Source organism: Coturnix japonica, chromosome 8, assembly GCF_001577835.2.
Source record: "Coturnix japonica isolate 7356 chromosome 8, Coturnix japonica 2.1, whole genome shotgun sequence".
NCBI lineage: Eukaryota > Metazoa > Chordata > Aves > Galliformes > Phasianidae > Coturnix > Coturnix japonica.
Window position 1 is genome coordinate 4,732,934 of NC_029523.1, and position 16,661 is coordinate 4,749,594.

The following is a 16,661-nucleotide window of genomic DNA, read 5'->3' on the forward strand; positions in this document are numbered from 1 at the left end:
GAGATCAAGTTGTTCCAGTTGCTTTGCATAACATTATAGATGACATCCCACTCATCCCCTTTAAAACCACATCCAAGAGACAAGACTCTTGTGCCAACACGTTACCATTGGTTTTATTCTTTCCTTTTCATTACTGTGTCCTCCCAAAAGAAAAATAAATTGCTTATCTCCTCCTGCATCTTATTTCCAGTGACAGATATTGCAAAGTATTTCTCATTGGCTTTTGGCAACCGCATTTGTATAAGCGGATGGTACAGGTTGTCCATAGCAATGACTAGGCAGAGCAGGGAAGCATTGAGTCAGTTTCTTTGTGTGTTTTGGTTACATTCGAGCCTTAATTTGGCTAAATGAATAGAATCATACTGTCCTTCCTTGAACCAATTTAGTTGTTTTTAAATATTAAATATGAATTAGAACTAAATCAGTGCGGCAACAAATGGAGGCCACACTGGAAATCTGAATTGCGTTACCACCGTTCTCCTTTGTGAGCTTCTGCTTAAAGCTTGATGTCTTTGTATGACGTGCTTCAGAGAAACGAGCACTTTGAAATGAGGAGTCCAGACGTAACTGAACGCTGCTGCCTACATTGGGAGTCTGTTGGGACTGCATGTTTTTGGAGTCTATATGCAGTGTCAGATAGAAAAGGAGAGGGGAGCTGGGAAAGATGCTGTGCTCGGTGTGACACTCTGGCCTTAATGAAAACTGGAGATCGGATAATGGGATTTTTCTGTCTGGATCAGCCTCTGGCTCTCTTCAATATGTTCAGGAAATGACTTTACATCTCTGCTTCCATTTCCTTGGCTGTCAAATGAACATAATGATAACTACCTCCTCTGAGTGCTTGTGCCTCATTAGAGCGATAAAACATTTCGGAGGAAGGAATCATTGATGTGTGACTTATTAATCCTGCAAGGTCAGGCTGAACTGCCTGTAAACAGCCACAGAAACTGCAGGACGAGGCAGAGGTCTCCTGTAGCTGAGCTGGTGCTCCCCACACTGCCAGCAAGTAGGATTGCTAAAGAAGGGTGAAGCAGATTTTTCCAGCCCTGTCTGAACTAGGGCCAGCTAATAACAGAGTATTTGTCTCACCTGCTGCCTATCGGCTCAGTGCATCCCTGAGTGCTCTGTGCCACTCGTATGTCATTTTAGCAGGGAGAGGATTTGTCGGTCAGTTCTTCTGCATGGATATCTTATCAAGGTGCTCTGTGTGTTTTTCCCATACATGTGACTACTTGCAACTCAAGTTGAGAAGATACCGAGATGAACAGATGAGCCTTGTTTACAAACCATAAGAGCCTCCTATATTTGATAACCATCAGTTCTAGCCAATATAACCACGGTGCTAAAGAAAGAAGAGATCGATATTGCAGAAGCTTTTACGGAAGATTTATGAGCACGCTTTGTTCAGGAGCAGCCCATGAAGACTTGAAACACAGCTAACACTGTGCTCCTATATGTGTTTCTCCTTTCCTCCTCTCTTTATTTGTAGGGTTTAAGATTCCATCTGCAGCTGCAAGCAGCAGTGCTGCTTTATCAGCTCCTTGCGTTTTGCTTTGCAGGTCACAGCTTTCATGTTTTCTGCTGTACCAGGGACCTTCCCTGATCCCTTCCTGCATCACAGAGGAAGGAGGTATTGGATTGAAAACCAGTAAGAGAAAAACAACACCAAAATGACATGTAAACATCTATCTCTGCTCATTGGCAGTAACTTTGTGTCCTAAGGCAAGGTGACAGGAGCATGTCCTCATGCCAGCAGTTGGCTAGACGAGATCAATATATGGGAGAGGAGGAAATGCATACATAACAGATAGAGCGTATGTTTACAAGTCGCAGTGGTCAGTGGTGTTAGTGATCTCTCTGGATGCCAGCCCGTGATCCCACACTTGGCAGGGATGAGTTCTTGTTGCACAGAAGAGATACGGTAATGCTATTAGAAGCCTCCAGAGAGCTGGTCGTGTAGCACAGCGTACCAAGGTGAAAGCACAGGATCTCTGTGCTTGGTCTGTAGGAAATACAGGTGCTCTTTGTTGTCCCTTGTTTCATGTTCAAAGCTGTGTTTTCTCAGGCACTGCTGATGACTGAATTTGCTTGTGATTTCAGTGTTGTTGCCTCTGTTTCCCTGCTGCGTCTGGCAGCGCTCACTGCATCATCTCCACCTTTGCTAGGAGGAGTCTGGTGCCAGACTTCAGGAGGGCATTGGTCACAAGCTGGTAATTTAGACATTAATACTCTTCCAGCAATAAAAACCATTACTCTGATCTCCCCCAGGGAATTCTCCAGTCCTTTTGCACACACACTCCTTTCTTCTAATTCATTTTAGCAGGTTTGTTTTTTGGTTTGGTTTGGTTTTGATAAAGCACTTTATTTTAGTGAATCATACATATCAAAGCGCATTTTCTTCTTCCCTGTTCTTCGGCTCCATTTTGTTCTTGTTTCTTATTGCAATGTCTCTAAGTATTTGAAAAATTAACAGCAATGGGCACAGAAAGATGTCAGCCAGCCTGCAGTGTATTGGTAAGTGTTTGACATGGCTTGCTTAGCAAGAGGGGAGGGGGGCAATGAGGAGCCACTTAATTCAGCAGCAGTTTCCAGCTCTTCCTTTGCTTCCTGCTTGCAGGCAGAGCTTTCAAAAAGCCTTTCCGGTGTTTCTCTGGTCTTTAAATGCGTGTCTTCCAAATGTGTCCCACAGGTGCCAACAAAGAAACTGAAGAAATATGAGAGAGAGTACCAAACAATGCGAGAGAGTCAGCTGCAGCAGGAGGATCCTATGGACAGATACAAGGTACGGGAGATGCTGTGTGGGAGCCTCTTTCATTTGCTGAATTACATGGGGAGTGATGCAGTCCATGTGTTAGGCAGAGGTGTGCATCCTACGCTCACCTCTCCAGGATTTGCTGATGCAGATTGCAGGGTATTAAAATGGCAGGCAAAACTCATTCCCTCTCTTGTACAAGTACTTTGAACGCTCGGTGCTTTTGCAGGGATGTTTGAATCACGATTTGTTGCTCTCAAAACCTCTTCAAGTAGCCACGTGTAATATTTTTCTTCTTTCAGTTTATATGTTTGTAGGTAACTCTCCTGCTGTTGCTCTTTTACGAGAGATCTTCATGAGACGCAGAAACAAAGGGTGATTCTCAGCTACAGACACAGAAAGGAGAGAATACACATTGTTGTAGCCCAAGCTGTGTGCAGTAACATCCACAGAGACTCTAGGAAGATGCACTCTTCCTTGCTTTGACGTGTCCTTGCTTCTCAACTCTGTTTATAGCAAATGTTAGTAATTTTTTGTCAGTATAATCGCTAGTACAGTGGGACCCGGTGTTCTCATGGGGTCCTGGTATAGCATTGCAATAGAATTAATAGTCATAAATAGCCTGCTTTAGAGCAGCAGAAGAATATAGCTTCAGTTATTAGTATGGTAGCTCAATAGTTGACAAAGAAAAATAGTCCTTGATAATTTTGGATCAGCATTGTTTCCAATATGTTTGTTTTATCCTTATTGCTACGTTCTGCTGCCATAGATTTTGTGTGATGGAGGCTCTGCCTCTAGGCTTATATTTTACACAGTGTTCAGGATTCTTCTGTTGTTTACCCAGTATTAAAAAGAGGTCAGTGTTCTAGTGTTCCTTGGGAAAAGCTGCCAAAGATGAAGCACTTTACTGCATATTGCCCAGTTTTGCTGGGAACTGACATTGCTTATATACACCTGTGATGTTTTCCTGCCGTTCTCCATCGTGCCTTATTATGTGAAGTGACACAGCTGTTGGTACAGAGTCTGCCTGAACTGTGGGCTAGTGAATAATTACAGGTGCTGCCACAGGTTTACATGTTATGTGGGCATAAGAAAAGTGCACCGTGTTTGTATAACCGCAGTGTGAAAGACTGTGCCATAATCCGTAAATATGATTAGAGTTACAGCTGCAAAGAAAGTGAAACTGACTTAATTTTTCACAATGAAATATGTTTTTAATGTTCTAAGTGTAGTTCTTTTATGTCAAAGAGTGTGTGTTGTGTTTGTTGTTTCTGAGAGCTGGGTCTACCAAGAGCTGATGAGCAAAACATTGAGGATAAAACACAACTTGCTGCTGATGAACTTCTTTTCCAGTGGTTTGCTTTTACTACTGTGGAATTAAAGTAATGCTTAAAATCCAGAGAAAGCTTCTTCAGAGCTCTGTGGAAACTTATTAATTGCTTAATCCTGGGTGGTGGACGGTGAAGAACATCATCTCCAAACTGCAAACGAGGATATAGGAAGTGGCTCTATGGTCACTGCCTGTGAATCACTGTCACAGCCAAGAGCACAGCTCAGGTGTTGGTTTGCATTTGCCCACCTGCCTGTGTTGGGTCTGCTGTTCTTACTGATGGTAGGCTCCATAACTTGTTAAATTCAAAGTTTAGACTCATTCTTCAGCTGATTGATGTGATGGAGAAATGCTTATCAGTGCTCTCTGTCCTTCGTCTTACTTGCTTGATTTTTGTGTGTCAGGCTGAGGTTGGTGAGAATTGACATTCCAGGAGAGCTTCCAAAGGGCAACAGGAGATACAAGCAGTGGACCCTTGTGGACAGAAAATGGAGAGCCAGATTTGCTTGTCCCTTAAATGATCACACAGCAGCCCTTGTGTTTTGAAATGCATTTGGTTTTGGCAGTGTCATTAGGGAAATGCCTGAGACAGCGCTGGTGAAAAGCCAATATATTGGCTGTGAGCACAGCACTGCTGTTAGCTCCTCTGGCCTTGTGTGCTCTGTGTGAGCTCTGCCGGGCAGGTCCACTCTGTAATCTTCCAGAACAATGTGTTGCTTTGGTTTACTTACCAAGGAAGAGGGCTCTATCTGAATAAATGTGATTTGGACATAATAGTTTTTTCTGTCTCTGAAATGGAAGCGTTTTAATTCAGAGTCGTGGTAACCGAATGGTAACTACCATGTGGAAAAACGTAAGGTAACTCTTGTTGGGATTTCTTGTTTGGGGGTTGGTTTGTGTTTGTTTGGTTTTGTTCCATTTGTTGGTTAAAAGCTCTGGTGCCCTTCTGGGAACTTACAGTCAACAAGGAAAGACACAGATCACCTCCAGGAACCTCTGAGTTGCTTCCCACAAAAGGTTTTCCTGAGCAGTGGTGTAAAAGCCTTTTGGCTTTCTAGATGGTGTTTTGCAGGGTTTTCCTTTAGAGCTGCAATCCAGAGCTCATCCCAATGATCTTACGAAGACTGCACTTTGATTACATCAGGAAAGCGAATTGTAAGCAGTGCTTTCATTCCACCCAGGACCTTTTCTTGCCAAAGATCTGTGGTTTGGGTGTTTGCTTACCCAAAAATGTGACACTGAATTGCTTAACAAGGTTTGTGACTCGTCACACCCAGCTTGAGCAGCAGCATAGAGAGGATGCATCATCACCACTAATTGTGTCTGGTATTGCTCCTTTGCACTGGCTGGTTGGGAGCAGAGGGTGGAGTTTCAGCCCTTCAGCTCCCTGAGCTGAGGCTTGCCTACTGCTTTCAAATTAGCCTTCTTTCCATCCAGTGTGTGATGGAAGCTGGAGCATAACCTCTTTTAAAATAGGAACCAAAGACCCACTGAAGAATTGGCAACGTTTTTCTTGTGGTTGTTGGTTTGTTTTTTTTTTTCTGATTTTGCTGGTATTAAAGATATTTTATATCCTGTTTTCACTGTCTTTACACCAATGGTTGAAAGCAGTATTTGGTCTGTGACTTTGCTGGAGGTAAGTTTCTTTGTGTTTGTTCGTACCAGCAATGTTTGTCCCTTTTGGAAATGCAGTATCCTCCTTTTAAAAGAGTTCACGGGATGCTTTTTGTAACAGGAATTTAAGACAGAAGGAATATCGTGTTCTAATGGTTGTAGGGACTGGGTAGTGCTGATGAGAAGGAAATTGTTGGCATAGTCAGTAAATTATTAGCAGCATGCAAAGAAAAAGGCAGGAAGCTGGTTGTTCATACCAGAGACAGGTCTGACGAGTTGGCTCATGCCAGGTTACAAAATAGTGCCTGTGAGCCCTGCTGGAACGAACCAGCTCCATCTATTGAACTTTGTTCCAACTGGTAATTCATAAAACCCTCCTGTATTTCAGAGCTGTCGGAAGTAGTTCTGCTAGACAAAAAAAGCACCATTTGATATTCTTATCTTTGTTGTATAACATTAGGTCTTATTTAGACTTAAGCAGATGAGAGTTTCCTCCCAAGGAAGGAGGCAGTTTTTCACTTCTAGATTAGGGGGGAGGAGCTGGAAAGGACAAACCATCTAATTGTGCACTCTGCCCTGTATGGAGGAAGAGTAAAGGTGGCCCAATGAGAGACTCAGCTCTTAGCTATTGACTGGATGCCCAAGGTAAGAGACGTTTAACTTACTTAAGATGTCACTTGCAGTTTAAGAGGAGGATATCGCATTTCCAGCCACGCAGCTTGCTTACCACTTGTCTGCAAACGCAAAGCAGGAACTTCAGACTTCACGTTGTGCAGCTTGCTTTGCAGACACCGAAGCTTTTGGCGGAAGCGTAGCAAAAAAACGTTGCAGCAAACTTCTTACTGGGTTATTTTTTGCTCTAAGGAACATCCCTGTGACAAGGTATTGGTGCTGCAGCATCTGACTGCAATACAGTCCTAATTTTGTCCCAGTTCTTAAGTGAGCTGAAGTGACTTTCTGTTCACTGCTCACTGACAGACCTGTGTCTATAAAAACTGATGTTACTCGGATGGTGTCAAATGCATATAGAAGTAAAGATGCACTGGAGCTTCTACTGCTGAATACAGCAAGTTAGTTTTGTGCTTTAAAGTATGTGCTTTAAAGTTATCCTTATAGGATAATGTTACGTGTAAAAATTCCCTGTCTCAAACAGAATATGTGGTTATTTTAACTGCGAGAGACACAGATATTTAACAGTCCCTATTTAAAGAGAGAAAACAACACAGTTATTTTAAGTCCTGTCTTTCAGAGAGGAAACAAGCTGACTTTCCTGTGCAGGGCAGGGCACAATCTACTTGCACAATAAGGTCACACTAAGGAGAATGTATTTGCACAGTTTCTGTTTCCTGCCACAGAGGAAGCGAACACAAAGAGGAGGCCTTTTTTCAGCATCCTCTCAGAGCTATAGTTGTCCTTTTTTGTTTAAGACAAGCGTGCACTATCTGTGGGTTATTTTTGCAACATGGTTTCACCGTGGTGAGCTTTGGAAGGACCAAAATATGTCAGCAGAACTGTTGAGCAGGAGGAAGTGAAGGCTGCAGAGAGATCCCATTGCGTAGAACAGCATTCACTGAGCAACCCTTGAGAAATGTCGCTGGTCTATATCCCCTTGTACTGTTTTTCTTTGGAAAGCAGAACTTACCTCGAGCGTCCTTTTTGTGATGTTGTTGTGTAGGTTCCCATTTCTCCATCTGCAGGTCTCTGTGTGAACTTGTCCTTTTCATAGTGCTCAGATTTCCCTCTACAGTCCCTTCCTGCGGTCGCTGTGTGACCAAAGGCCAGCAGATTCATTCTGAATATAATCCTGCTTCTCAGCTCCAGAAGAAACAGTCACTTTTTCCCCCCGTGCTCTTACCCTCATTAATTAGTGCTCTATAGAGTTAGTTCCTCCTTTGTGGAACAAGTCTGGTTGTGCTGAGGGGAGCATTGGGGCCTGCAGTCTCACAGTTGTACATTTTGAGTTGCCACACATCACCTGCAGAACATGTTCTGGACCTGAGCTCAGGGAGTGACACCCCTTCTTCATCTGGTGCTTCTTCTCAGCAGGAACCCTTATAATATATATATATATAAACCTGTTGTCACTGGTGCAGGTTATAGAGAGAGCATGCAGTGGAGGTTCAGGTTATGGGTTCTGTGCTGGTCTCACAGAGGATGAGCACAATGTCATCTACAGATGGATGACTCTTATGAATTACTTGCAGACAAGGTTTTGTAAAATGGAGCAGAGGGCAGCTTTGTTCTTTTGATTGGAAACTTTATTATGAGTATTACCCTGTTTACTGCTGCTGGTGGGATTTTATCTGCCTTATTTCTTTGGATGATGAGCGAGCAGAAACTAAGTATTTCTACAGAGGACTGTGTTTACTTTGGACAGAAACCCAGCAATCAGTGTGTCACTTAGTGCAACTCAAACATATCCATTGGGATGTAAGTGGAATTGCTGCATTTGCACTGCTGGCTTAATTCACTGTTGTTTCCCAGAGTAGCAGTCCTGTCTTAATGTGCACTTCTGCCTTCTCGGTTCTTTATACACACAGTTTATTCACTTAGCACTCGTTAATATTGATAAGGATTAACATCCCCTTCTTGGTTGTTCCTTTCTTTCTGCAGAGGGAAAACCGCAGGCTCCAAGAAGCTAGCATGAGGCTGGAGCAGGAGAACGATGACCTTGCCCATGAGCTTGTAACAAGCAAAATCGCCTTACGGAATGACCTGGACCAGGTAATGGAGATTGTCATGGAGATGGGTCCAAGCTCCAGCTTAGCAATGCCAGTTTTAGGAGCCCTGTAATGCAAGTTGTATTTCTACCTAGTTAGGCTAAGCACGTACCTTAGCCTGTCCTGTTCTTTGTTCTCCTCCATTTTAGCAGCCTTCCTGTAGATGAAGGGGGCTCCACAAAGCTTTCCCACACCTCACCTCAGGTCAGCAGCACTGAAAGAAAAGCTTTGTTCCTCACTTGCAGGGAGAGGTGACACTGTGCAGCACTTCAGGTTCCTGGAGAACCAGGAATAACCACATGAAAGGAGGAAAGACTTTCAATTAATCCTTCTAAGTGTGCCTTTAGCGGGACTTCTATTAAAAATACCTTTGTCATTCTAAGTTGGTTTGTTCTAAGATGTCAGCCTTTATCTCTTGTCTGTGCCTTCACTCTCTCCCATACAGCCACATATACACAGTAAACAATGCAGGGGTCCTCCATCCATCACTTCAGCCACCACCAGCACCCTCCCTAACAGTTCACACTGTGTTAATAGATAAGCTGATACCACTGGCAGTGTAGAAAAACAGAGTGCAAGTCAGAGACAAGTTCTTTACTATTACAGTATGCGCACTATATCAGGTTTCTCCAGGAATTACTTACTTGCACTAACAAACTTATTCATCTAGTGGTTCAGTTTGCCTCTAATACTTGCCTGAGCTCTGGCACGTGGTAAGGTACATAGCAGGCCCCCAGCTTTATCTGCAGTGTGCAAAGTTAGGCAGCAGCTGAACCATGCTGCCCTCACTTGGATTAATGTTGATGCAAACCGAAAGTTGTTTATATATCATTTATATTAGGTTTGTATTAGGGTGTGTGACCTGGGAATGGATAACATCTGTCAAAAAGGGTCATTTTGCACAGTTTTTGAAGCACAAAGAAATATCTTAGCAGCTACTTGAATGGGAGTTTCATTTACAAACTAGGTTGGGTGAAGCATCCGAGGTTAGGAAAAGGCAACTCTAGATCCTGAATCCATAGTACCTGTGGGATATATACATCGGTGCACTTGCAGTGGCACAGGTAATGTGGTTTACATCGGTGCTTCTCATTCTAGGCTGAAGACAAAGCAGATGTTCTGAACAAAGAGCTTCTCCTGACCAAACAGAGACTAGTGGAGACTGAGGAAGAGAAACGGAAGCAGGAAGAGGAAACTGCTCAGGTGAGGCATTCTCCAGCCTTTCCCATTTAGCTGAATGCAAGCAAAAGGTTAATCAGAAAGGGGCTTTTGTCTTCAAAATGCAGCATTAACTGAAACATTAGTGTAATAAATTAATCAGACTTTTCCCTGTTCGAAAGAGCTGGAAATAGATAAGAAAAGGGTGCAGAGATGTTGTAAACCCAGACAGACTTTGAGAGAACAATTTGATGATGTATTTCAAGCACTTCTTTCAGTGTTCTGTGTAACTTCTCTCCTTCAATTCCCAGCTGAAGGAAGTCTTCAGGAAGCAATTGGAGAAGGCAGAATCTGAGATTAAGAAAACCACAGCTATTATTGCAGACTATAAACAGGTAATGATCTATAGAGACTCTTCCTCATATTTATTTGTAAAATGTTTTTTTCCACCTCTCCTGAGAGCTGAATTGTCAGAGCTAAAAGTCTCATCCTTTATATAAACATGAAAAAGCTTTAAAAAAAAATTATACTTTAGACTTTCAGAAAGCTTGATAGTTTTTGATAAGTCTTTTTGTCTGATAGTCTGCTGACTTAGGGAACCCAAAACAATCTGTCTTTAAGCTATTTTTAGGACTGTAGAGTGATTTGTATTTGTTTTTGCTGTGTGATGCAAAGCAGTGTAAGCATCACAAACCGGATAGCTTATAAAATATTCTCATCCCTGCATTCAGGTTCTGTATCAAATACTGCTGTTTTTAAGTCTTAGTTATTAGCAGCAGTGAACTTATTCAGGGGGAACACATGTAGCTGAGTGAGGCATTGCTAAAAAGCACAGGTTATATTCTAGTAAAGTCCATTTCACCTAAGAACGTGCCTTCTCTTTGCTCCAGATTTGTTCCCAGCTGAGTACCAGGCTGGAAAAACAACAGACAGCCAGTAAAGATGAACTGGAAGTTGTAAAGGTGAGTCTGATGCTTCTCCGTATGGAATGATTTTAATGCACGTGTTGCTAAATTTGAGTGAAACAGTATAAAATGTGAACTGTTTCATATACCCAGGATGTTCACAGAATCACAGAATTCTAGGGGTTGGAAGGGACCTCTAAAGATCATTGAGTCCAACCCCCCTGCCAAAGCATGTTGTTCATGAACTCACCGAACTCCTTTAATGTGAAGTGTGAAAGTAGCTTTCTGGCTATTCCAGGGTAAAGTGATGGCTTGCAAACACTGCAGTGAGATTTTCAGTAAGGAGGGGACGCTGAAGCTGCCTGCTCTAAGCCTGGATAATAAAGGCTTAGAAATAGATGATGAGAAGGATGCACTGAAGAAGCAGCTGAGGGAGATGGAGCTGGAACTTGCACAGACCAAACTGCAGCTTGTGGAAGCCAAGTGCAAAATTCAGGTATGTGGGTTCAGGAAGACTGCCCTGCAGTGCTTGGATTCAAGAAAATGGCATATATCTGCACTGCTGTATGCATGTGAACTTCCCGAATTCTCTGACTGTCCTTAAATGGTGGAAAAAAGGATTCTCATTTGTATACCTAAACCTCCCAGTGCCTGGGAGGCTGCAAGGAAAGTTAGATTGCAGGGAATTGAGTTTGAAGATATGTTTTGGTTTTATTTAATTGTTTTTGATCAGTTCTGACTATTCTGCTTCCTTAGGAGCTGGAGCACCAGAGGGGAGCCCTTATGAATGAAATCCAAGCTGCCAAAAACTCTTGGTTTAGCAAAACTCTGAACTCTATCAAAACTGCCACAGGCACACAGCCACTGCAGCAGCCTCAGCCGTCCCTGCCACCCAAGGAGGGCAGCACATAGTTCCAGCCAGACCTAACACAAGAGCACAAAGAACAACACAGCTGAAACCCTGGGGGAGTCTTCCAGTGGTCTCTCCTCTCGGGTAAAGGACAAAAGGCAGCAGTGCAGGCTTGAAGTGAAATTCTTCAGTGTTTTTTCATTCGTTCTGATGTGACCCTTTTCAAGGAGGGTAAAAAAATATTGTTTTACGTTGAATTCCTACTTCCCAAACTGCCTTGCTGAAAGCCACGTTCTGATACCTTCATACTTTTACACTTTATTTTATATGACTAGATGTTAAAATGAATAAATAATTCAAAACTAGCTCTTTAATACATGACTAATGATTCAGAATTATTTTTTATCTTGCATAGAAGGTTTTTTTTTTTTCTTCTGGAAGGGGAGGAGAGAGAATGTCAAATGTAAAGTACTGCAGCATCATCTCTGCCCAGAAAGCACAGTGTAACAACAAGTACTAGTGTGTGTGTGAGTGTCTAGGATAACTTCTGCCCTGGGACCATCAGAAGTTGATGGCAGTGACTGTGTCCTGCAGAGAAGCACTTACTGTAAAGCTTAGGCAGAAGGTAGCTTTGTGCTCTCATGGCACAGTTGTTCATGAGCTTCCCCCAAGTATTTCATCGTTGTTTGGGTTGTTTCTTCTTCAGAAATGCAAGTTGTGCAGTTCTTCGTAGCGCTGAGTAGCGCTGTGGTTTAAAGGTTATTTAAAGGTTATTTACAGCTGAACTGGAACTTAGCAAAGTTACCTGTTTCCCCTTTTTTATTTCAAGAAGTCATTCCTTCCACTGGGAGAAAGGGAAAACTGTTGGAAATGTGATTGTTAAGCAGAGGAAAGACCTTGCGTAGTTGTGACCCTGTGCAATAAAGCAGAGCTTTTGTAATAGAATGAACAGAAACCTTTCCCCGGGTCTAAATGCAGATTTTGAATTGGACGCAGAAATGAGGTATCAAATACAAACCCCAAAAGGCTTTTTGCTGCAGCGATGAATAAAACATCACAGAAGCAGGATCTGCTCGCTATAAATATTTGGGTTAAAAAAAAAACCTCTATGTTGATTGTACTTATTTCATAAAAACAAACATTTTCAAGTGAAATCCAGAACTTAAGACTTTTCCCGTGGGATAGACTTCTCTGATGATCCCCAAACCTGTCTGGTTGTTTTCTGTGTCCAAGGTAAGAAAACTCAAAAGCGCTTGTTTTGACTGAACATGAAGTGTTTATAGAAAGACTTATTTGATGGAAGATTGAACTATTGCTTGAACTGATGGACTATTTTTTTAATTATACCTCTCGTGTCTATCAAATGGTCTTGCAGGTAAATATCGCCGCCGAACAAAAGGTTGTGTAGTAATTGTTCCATTTACAGCACTGTTCCAGGTATAGCAGTTTTGGTTTGACTTGGTTGGCTGTTGTTTCTTTTTTAGTTTGAAGGAATGCCATATCTTGTCAGTTTTGTATAATAAAATTTAATGATACTCATCCTGTGCTTTGTTGTCAAGCAGAATTGTGAATTACTTCAAACAGAGTAGTATGAATTTAAGGTTTATCTGTGCCAAAGGAATGATTCAGAAGGATAGTCACCTGTTTGAAGCAGGGATCAAAATATAATCATTGTCCTGACACAGAGATCCTGCAACAAAGTCCTCTCTTCTAAGAGTTGGGAGTTAAAGAACGTTCGTATTTTTACAAACACCCGCAAGCGATCATCTGGAAACCTTAATGTTGGGGTTGGGGGGGAATAAAGAGGTAAAAAGCAGAAGGGATCTCTTTTGCAGGGATCTCTTAGGAGAAGGGATCTCTTAGGAGAAAAATACATTTTCTTGCTAATATTTACATAGATGTTTCCATTGTGTGGACTATCTTAACCTAGCATTATCCATTCGCTTATCAGTACCATTTCACACTTGGTATCAATGGCATAAAAGAATTGGAAGTGACACTTGAGAAAAACCTGGTGAGCATTTACTTGTTATGTTTGAGAGAGCTGTGCTGATGACTGAAGCTGATGGTTTGACAAGTGTCCAGATTTCTTAAATATATCTTAAAATGAGTACCTTCAGTCTGAATTAAAGCCTTGATTGGAAAAATGCCATCATAATAAAGAAAATGGTGAAGACTGTAATTCCCTGAGCAGCAGTGCTTACATAACATCTCACTGCTGCTCAGAGACCTTACCCCAACTCCCTGTTGTACAGCCATGTCCCTGTCCTTGGTATGGCACTTACTGCAGATGAACTTTATGAACTCGTGTGTGTGTGTGTGAATATTTTCCTGCCTTTTGGTCCTTTGATAAATCACTCCATGAAATCGTGTCGGTGGGTCCAATAAGAGTGAGTGGATGAGGGGGAGATGGGAGAGGTGCTCTCAGTGTTTATTTAGGGATTTCAGTAAACTTCTGTGTTTCGTGAAATTAGGTTTGACAGAACATCATCTTCCTCAGATTTCAGCTCTCTGACTCTGGAAGTTGAGTTTCTGTGACAAAATCCTGCTAGCCAGGATGATTTCATAGCACTGTCAGATAGAAACTGGCTTATACCTCTCAAAAGAAGCTTCAGAAGGCAGTGAATGGCTGAACTATCCACTTTTGGTAATGATGTAAAGGCACTTAATGACTTTCACATTCCATCTGTACATCCCAGTCAGTGTTTGTAGCAGTGGCATTTGGAAGAGTAACATTTTATACGTGGAAACTGTTTTCTCAAATGTACTGAAAGAAAAATAGCTCTGTGGCATTACCTTGATGAATGAGTATAGTTAGATTCAGAAACAAAGAAAGTAGCAAAACTGCGGAATTAAACCAGGAAAGCTCAAACTCAGCCTGCAGACTGTACGTGTTACTGAGATACTTTCTTGTGAGGATAAAGAAAATCTGGCTTTTAATTAGTCTTTTTAGCAGTTGATTATAGACATGCTCATATTCCAGATCAACTGGTTTGTGAGGGGCAGCTGGCTCAACCTTGAGATTTTCAGCAGGAAATATCAAACTTATTTCATGTGGCACCAGAGCAAATCTCATAAGACTGGAGTGATTAATTGGTGTTTTTTTTTCCTGATTCATTATCCCCCCTGAAATAGACTTTTCCATCTGTGCTGCTGTGTGAAAAACAACACAGCATAAAGGCAGCACTTTACAACAGGAGAGGGAGCTCAAACATCAAGAACAGAAATAATTCATCCCTTTGACAAAGCATGAAGTGTCCCATTGACTTCAGTGTCGCAGTGTCACTCAGTGACTGAACAGGGCACTTGGAGTTAAATGAAAATCTAAGTTACTGGGATTAAAACATTAAAAAAGCATGAGAAAGCGATGCTTTCTTCAAAGGAAACAGAACCGTTCCCATCTTTGTTTTAAGTAGTTGCAGTGAAATCCATGGAACTACTTGTATGCATGGGAGAGTTATACCTCTTATGTTGATTTACTGTTAGACTCAGGGATAACTGGCATACTTCTCCATGATCTAGTAAGCCTAAATACCTTTGGCATTGAAACCAGAAACTCTCTTTTCTCACAATGCTGGTTTTCTTTCAGCTGCTATAGAGAAAACCTTGCTCTATGTCATTCTGGTTGACCTGCATGCCACTGTTACAGCTAAACCCTGCAGAAAGGGCTGTTGCTCAAACAGCTGGCTGCAAGAGATGTGCAATGCCATGTATACCCAGTGCTGTGGGTACACACAGCACCAGGCCTCACTTTGTGCTTTCAAATGCAAAGGATTGGACTAAGATCTATTTATTTCCATCTATTAACATACCATCCTACCGGGAGCTGTCCCGATACCTCCTTCCAAGTAACAATACTAAGGGGAGACACAATGAAGCACTGATTTTTGGACCTTTCCAAATGGATTATGTATACATCACTGCAGCTTTTAAAACTGGGCTTATCCATAGGTGGATTTAGGGAGATACAAAGAATTTGGAACTGGACGACTAATTATCAGCACTGATCAAGATCGTACCTTTCTCAACTCAGAAGTCTACACAGTTTGTTTCAGGATCATGACTTAAGACGTACAGGTTAATCCTCCAGGAATACAGGGCTCTCCACTTCTCCTGGATTCCAACTGCTTTGCTACTGAATGTATTTCATGCTATTTTTACCTGAAAATAAAAAAATAAAAAATAATAATTAAAAAAATGGGTATAGAATTAGAACATTACTTCCTCTTATTTTCTTATTCAGTGGGACTTGCTTTTATTTAACCTGTAAAGGAATATATATGTATCTTTGGAGAACTATATCTTATATATAGAATAATATATAGGAAACTGAATCCCAAGGAGATAAATACAGCGAAAGGATCGAGTGTTGTAGGTTTCATTTGTGATTTGATACCACCAGAATCCTGGGCTGTGCTGATTTCCTTCCAGTTTCTCTTATTTTTGTATTTTATATAATACATGGATGCTATTATCAATGCAAATATTAACATATGTTCTCAGCTTTTTCTCCAGATCCCATGTCCCTCCTTCCAATAATTCCTAAGGACACAGTGGTACCAATACCACCTTGTAAAGCTGTACCATGAGCTCTCCTGAGCTTTGGGATGCTTGTGTGTGTGTAAGAGGATTCTCTGGTGTGTTCACACGGGTTAGCAATGCAGAGAAGGATCTAATCAAGTGTAATTCTGATCCAGAGCCCTCCGTGAGCACACTGAAAGTAGAGAGCACCCTCAAAGTGCTGATTACCAATGAGATTATCCTGTTATATCAGCTGCACTTGTTATCTTGGTGTGTCCCTTGTTCATAAAATAGAGAGTTAGGAAGAAAGAGCATCACAGTGCTGTGAGAACAGTTCCATACTGCCAGTTCTTGTGTAACAAATCCATGTATTATGTAAAGTATGATACAGAAATACTAAGTGTAACGCTTGTTTATTCAAAGTGCAATTCAATGTACATGGTCACAACAAAATGTTTACTTTTCTAATCGTTACAGAATCGTTTGGATCAGTACCTTGTTATCATTGTGTGGACGATGCCTTGTAAAATAAATGGAGATGCAAACAAAATGGGAATGAGGTGCTTATTTTGATCAGTTTTGTCTGTAGTTGTTAGAGGATTTATTTGTATGATCTGAGGTGAACAGACGGTGCTCCCTGTATAACTAGATAAGCACAGGGTTCTTCACAGGGAGTTAAATAGGAACAGAGGTAGAAAAGCTGAAGGTTATAAACTTATTGCTGGTTAATTTAGCAGACTGGCCCCACTGCAAATGCTGTGGCCTAAAGGCTGCAGGCTGATGCTTGGCCTGAGGAACAGATAGACACCTC

General features: G+C 41.7%; 1 protein-coding gene across 12 annotated transcripts in view; it reads left to right on the top strand.

Annotated features, from left to right (window-relative positions):
- RABGAP1L (RAB GTPase activating protein 1 like) overlaps positions 1-16,235 on the top strand; it is a 160,482-nt gene extending 144,247 nt beyond the window's left edge. For 9 of the 12 annotated variants that reach the window (XM_015869565.2, XM_015869563.2, XM_032446098.1 and 6 more), the window contains 7 exons: positions 2,690-2,782; positions 8,310-8,420; positions 9,515-9,619; positions 9,886-9,969; positions 10,465-10,536; positions 10,778-10,975; positions 11,236-16,235. In XM_015869565.2, the coding sequence (XP_015725051.1) occupies positions 2,690-2,782; positions 8,310-8,420; positions 9,515-9,619; positions 9,886-9,969; positions 10,465-10,536; positions 10,778-10,975; positions 11,236-11,391 (819 nt within the window). In that variant the 3' untranslated portion in view covers positions 11,392-16,235. Of the gene's footprint in view, positions 1-2,689; positions 2,783-3,054; positions 5,719-8,309; positions 8,421-9,514; positions 9,620-9,885; positions 9,970-10,464; positions 10,537-10,777; positions 10,976-11,235 lie in introns of those variants that run through there. The other 3 variants (XM_015869570.2, XM_015869566.2, XM_015869567.1) reach the window with 3 other exon arrangements.
- Positions 16,236-16,661: the final 426 nt, after the last annotated feature.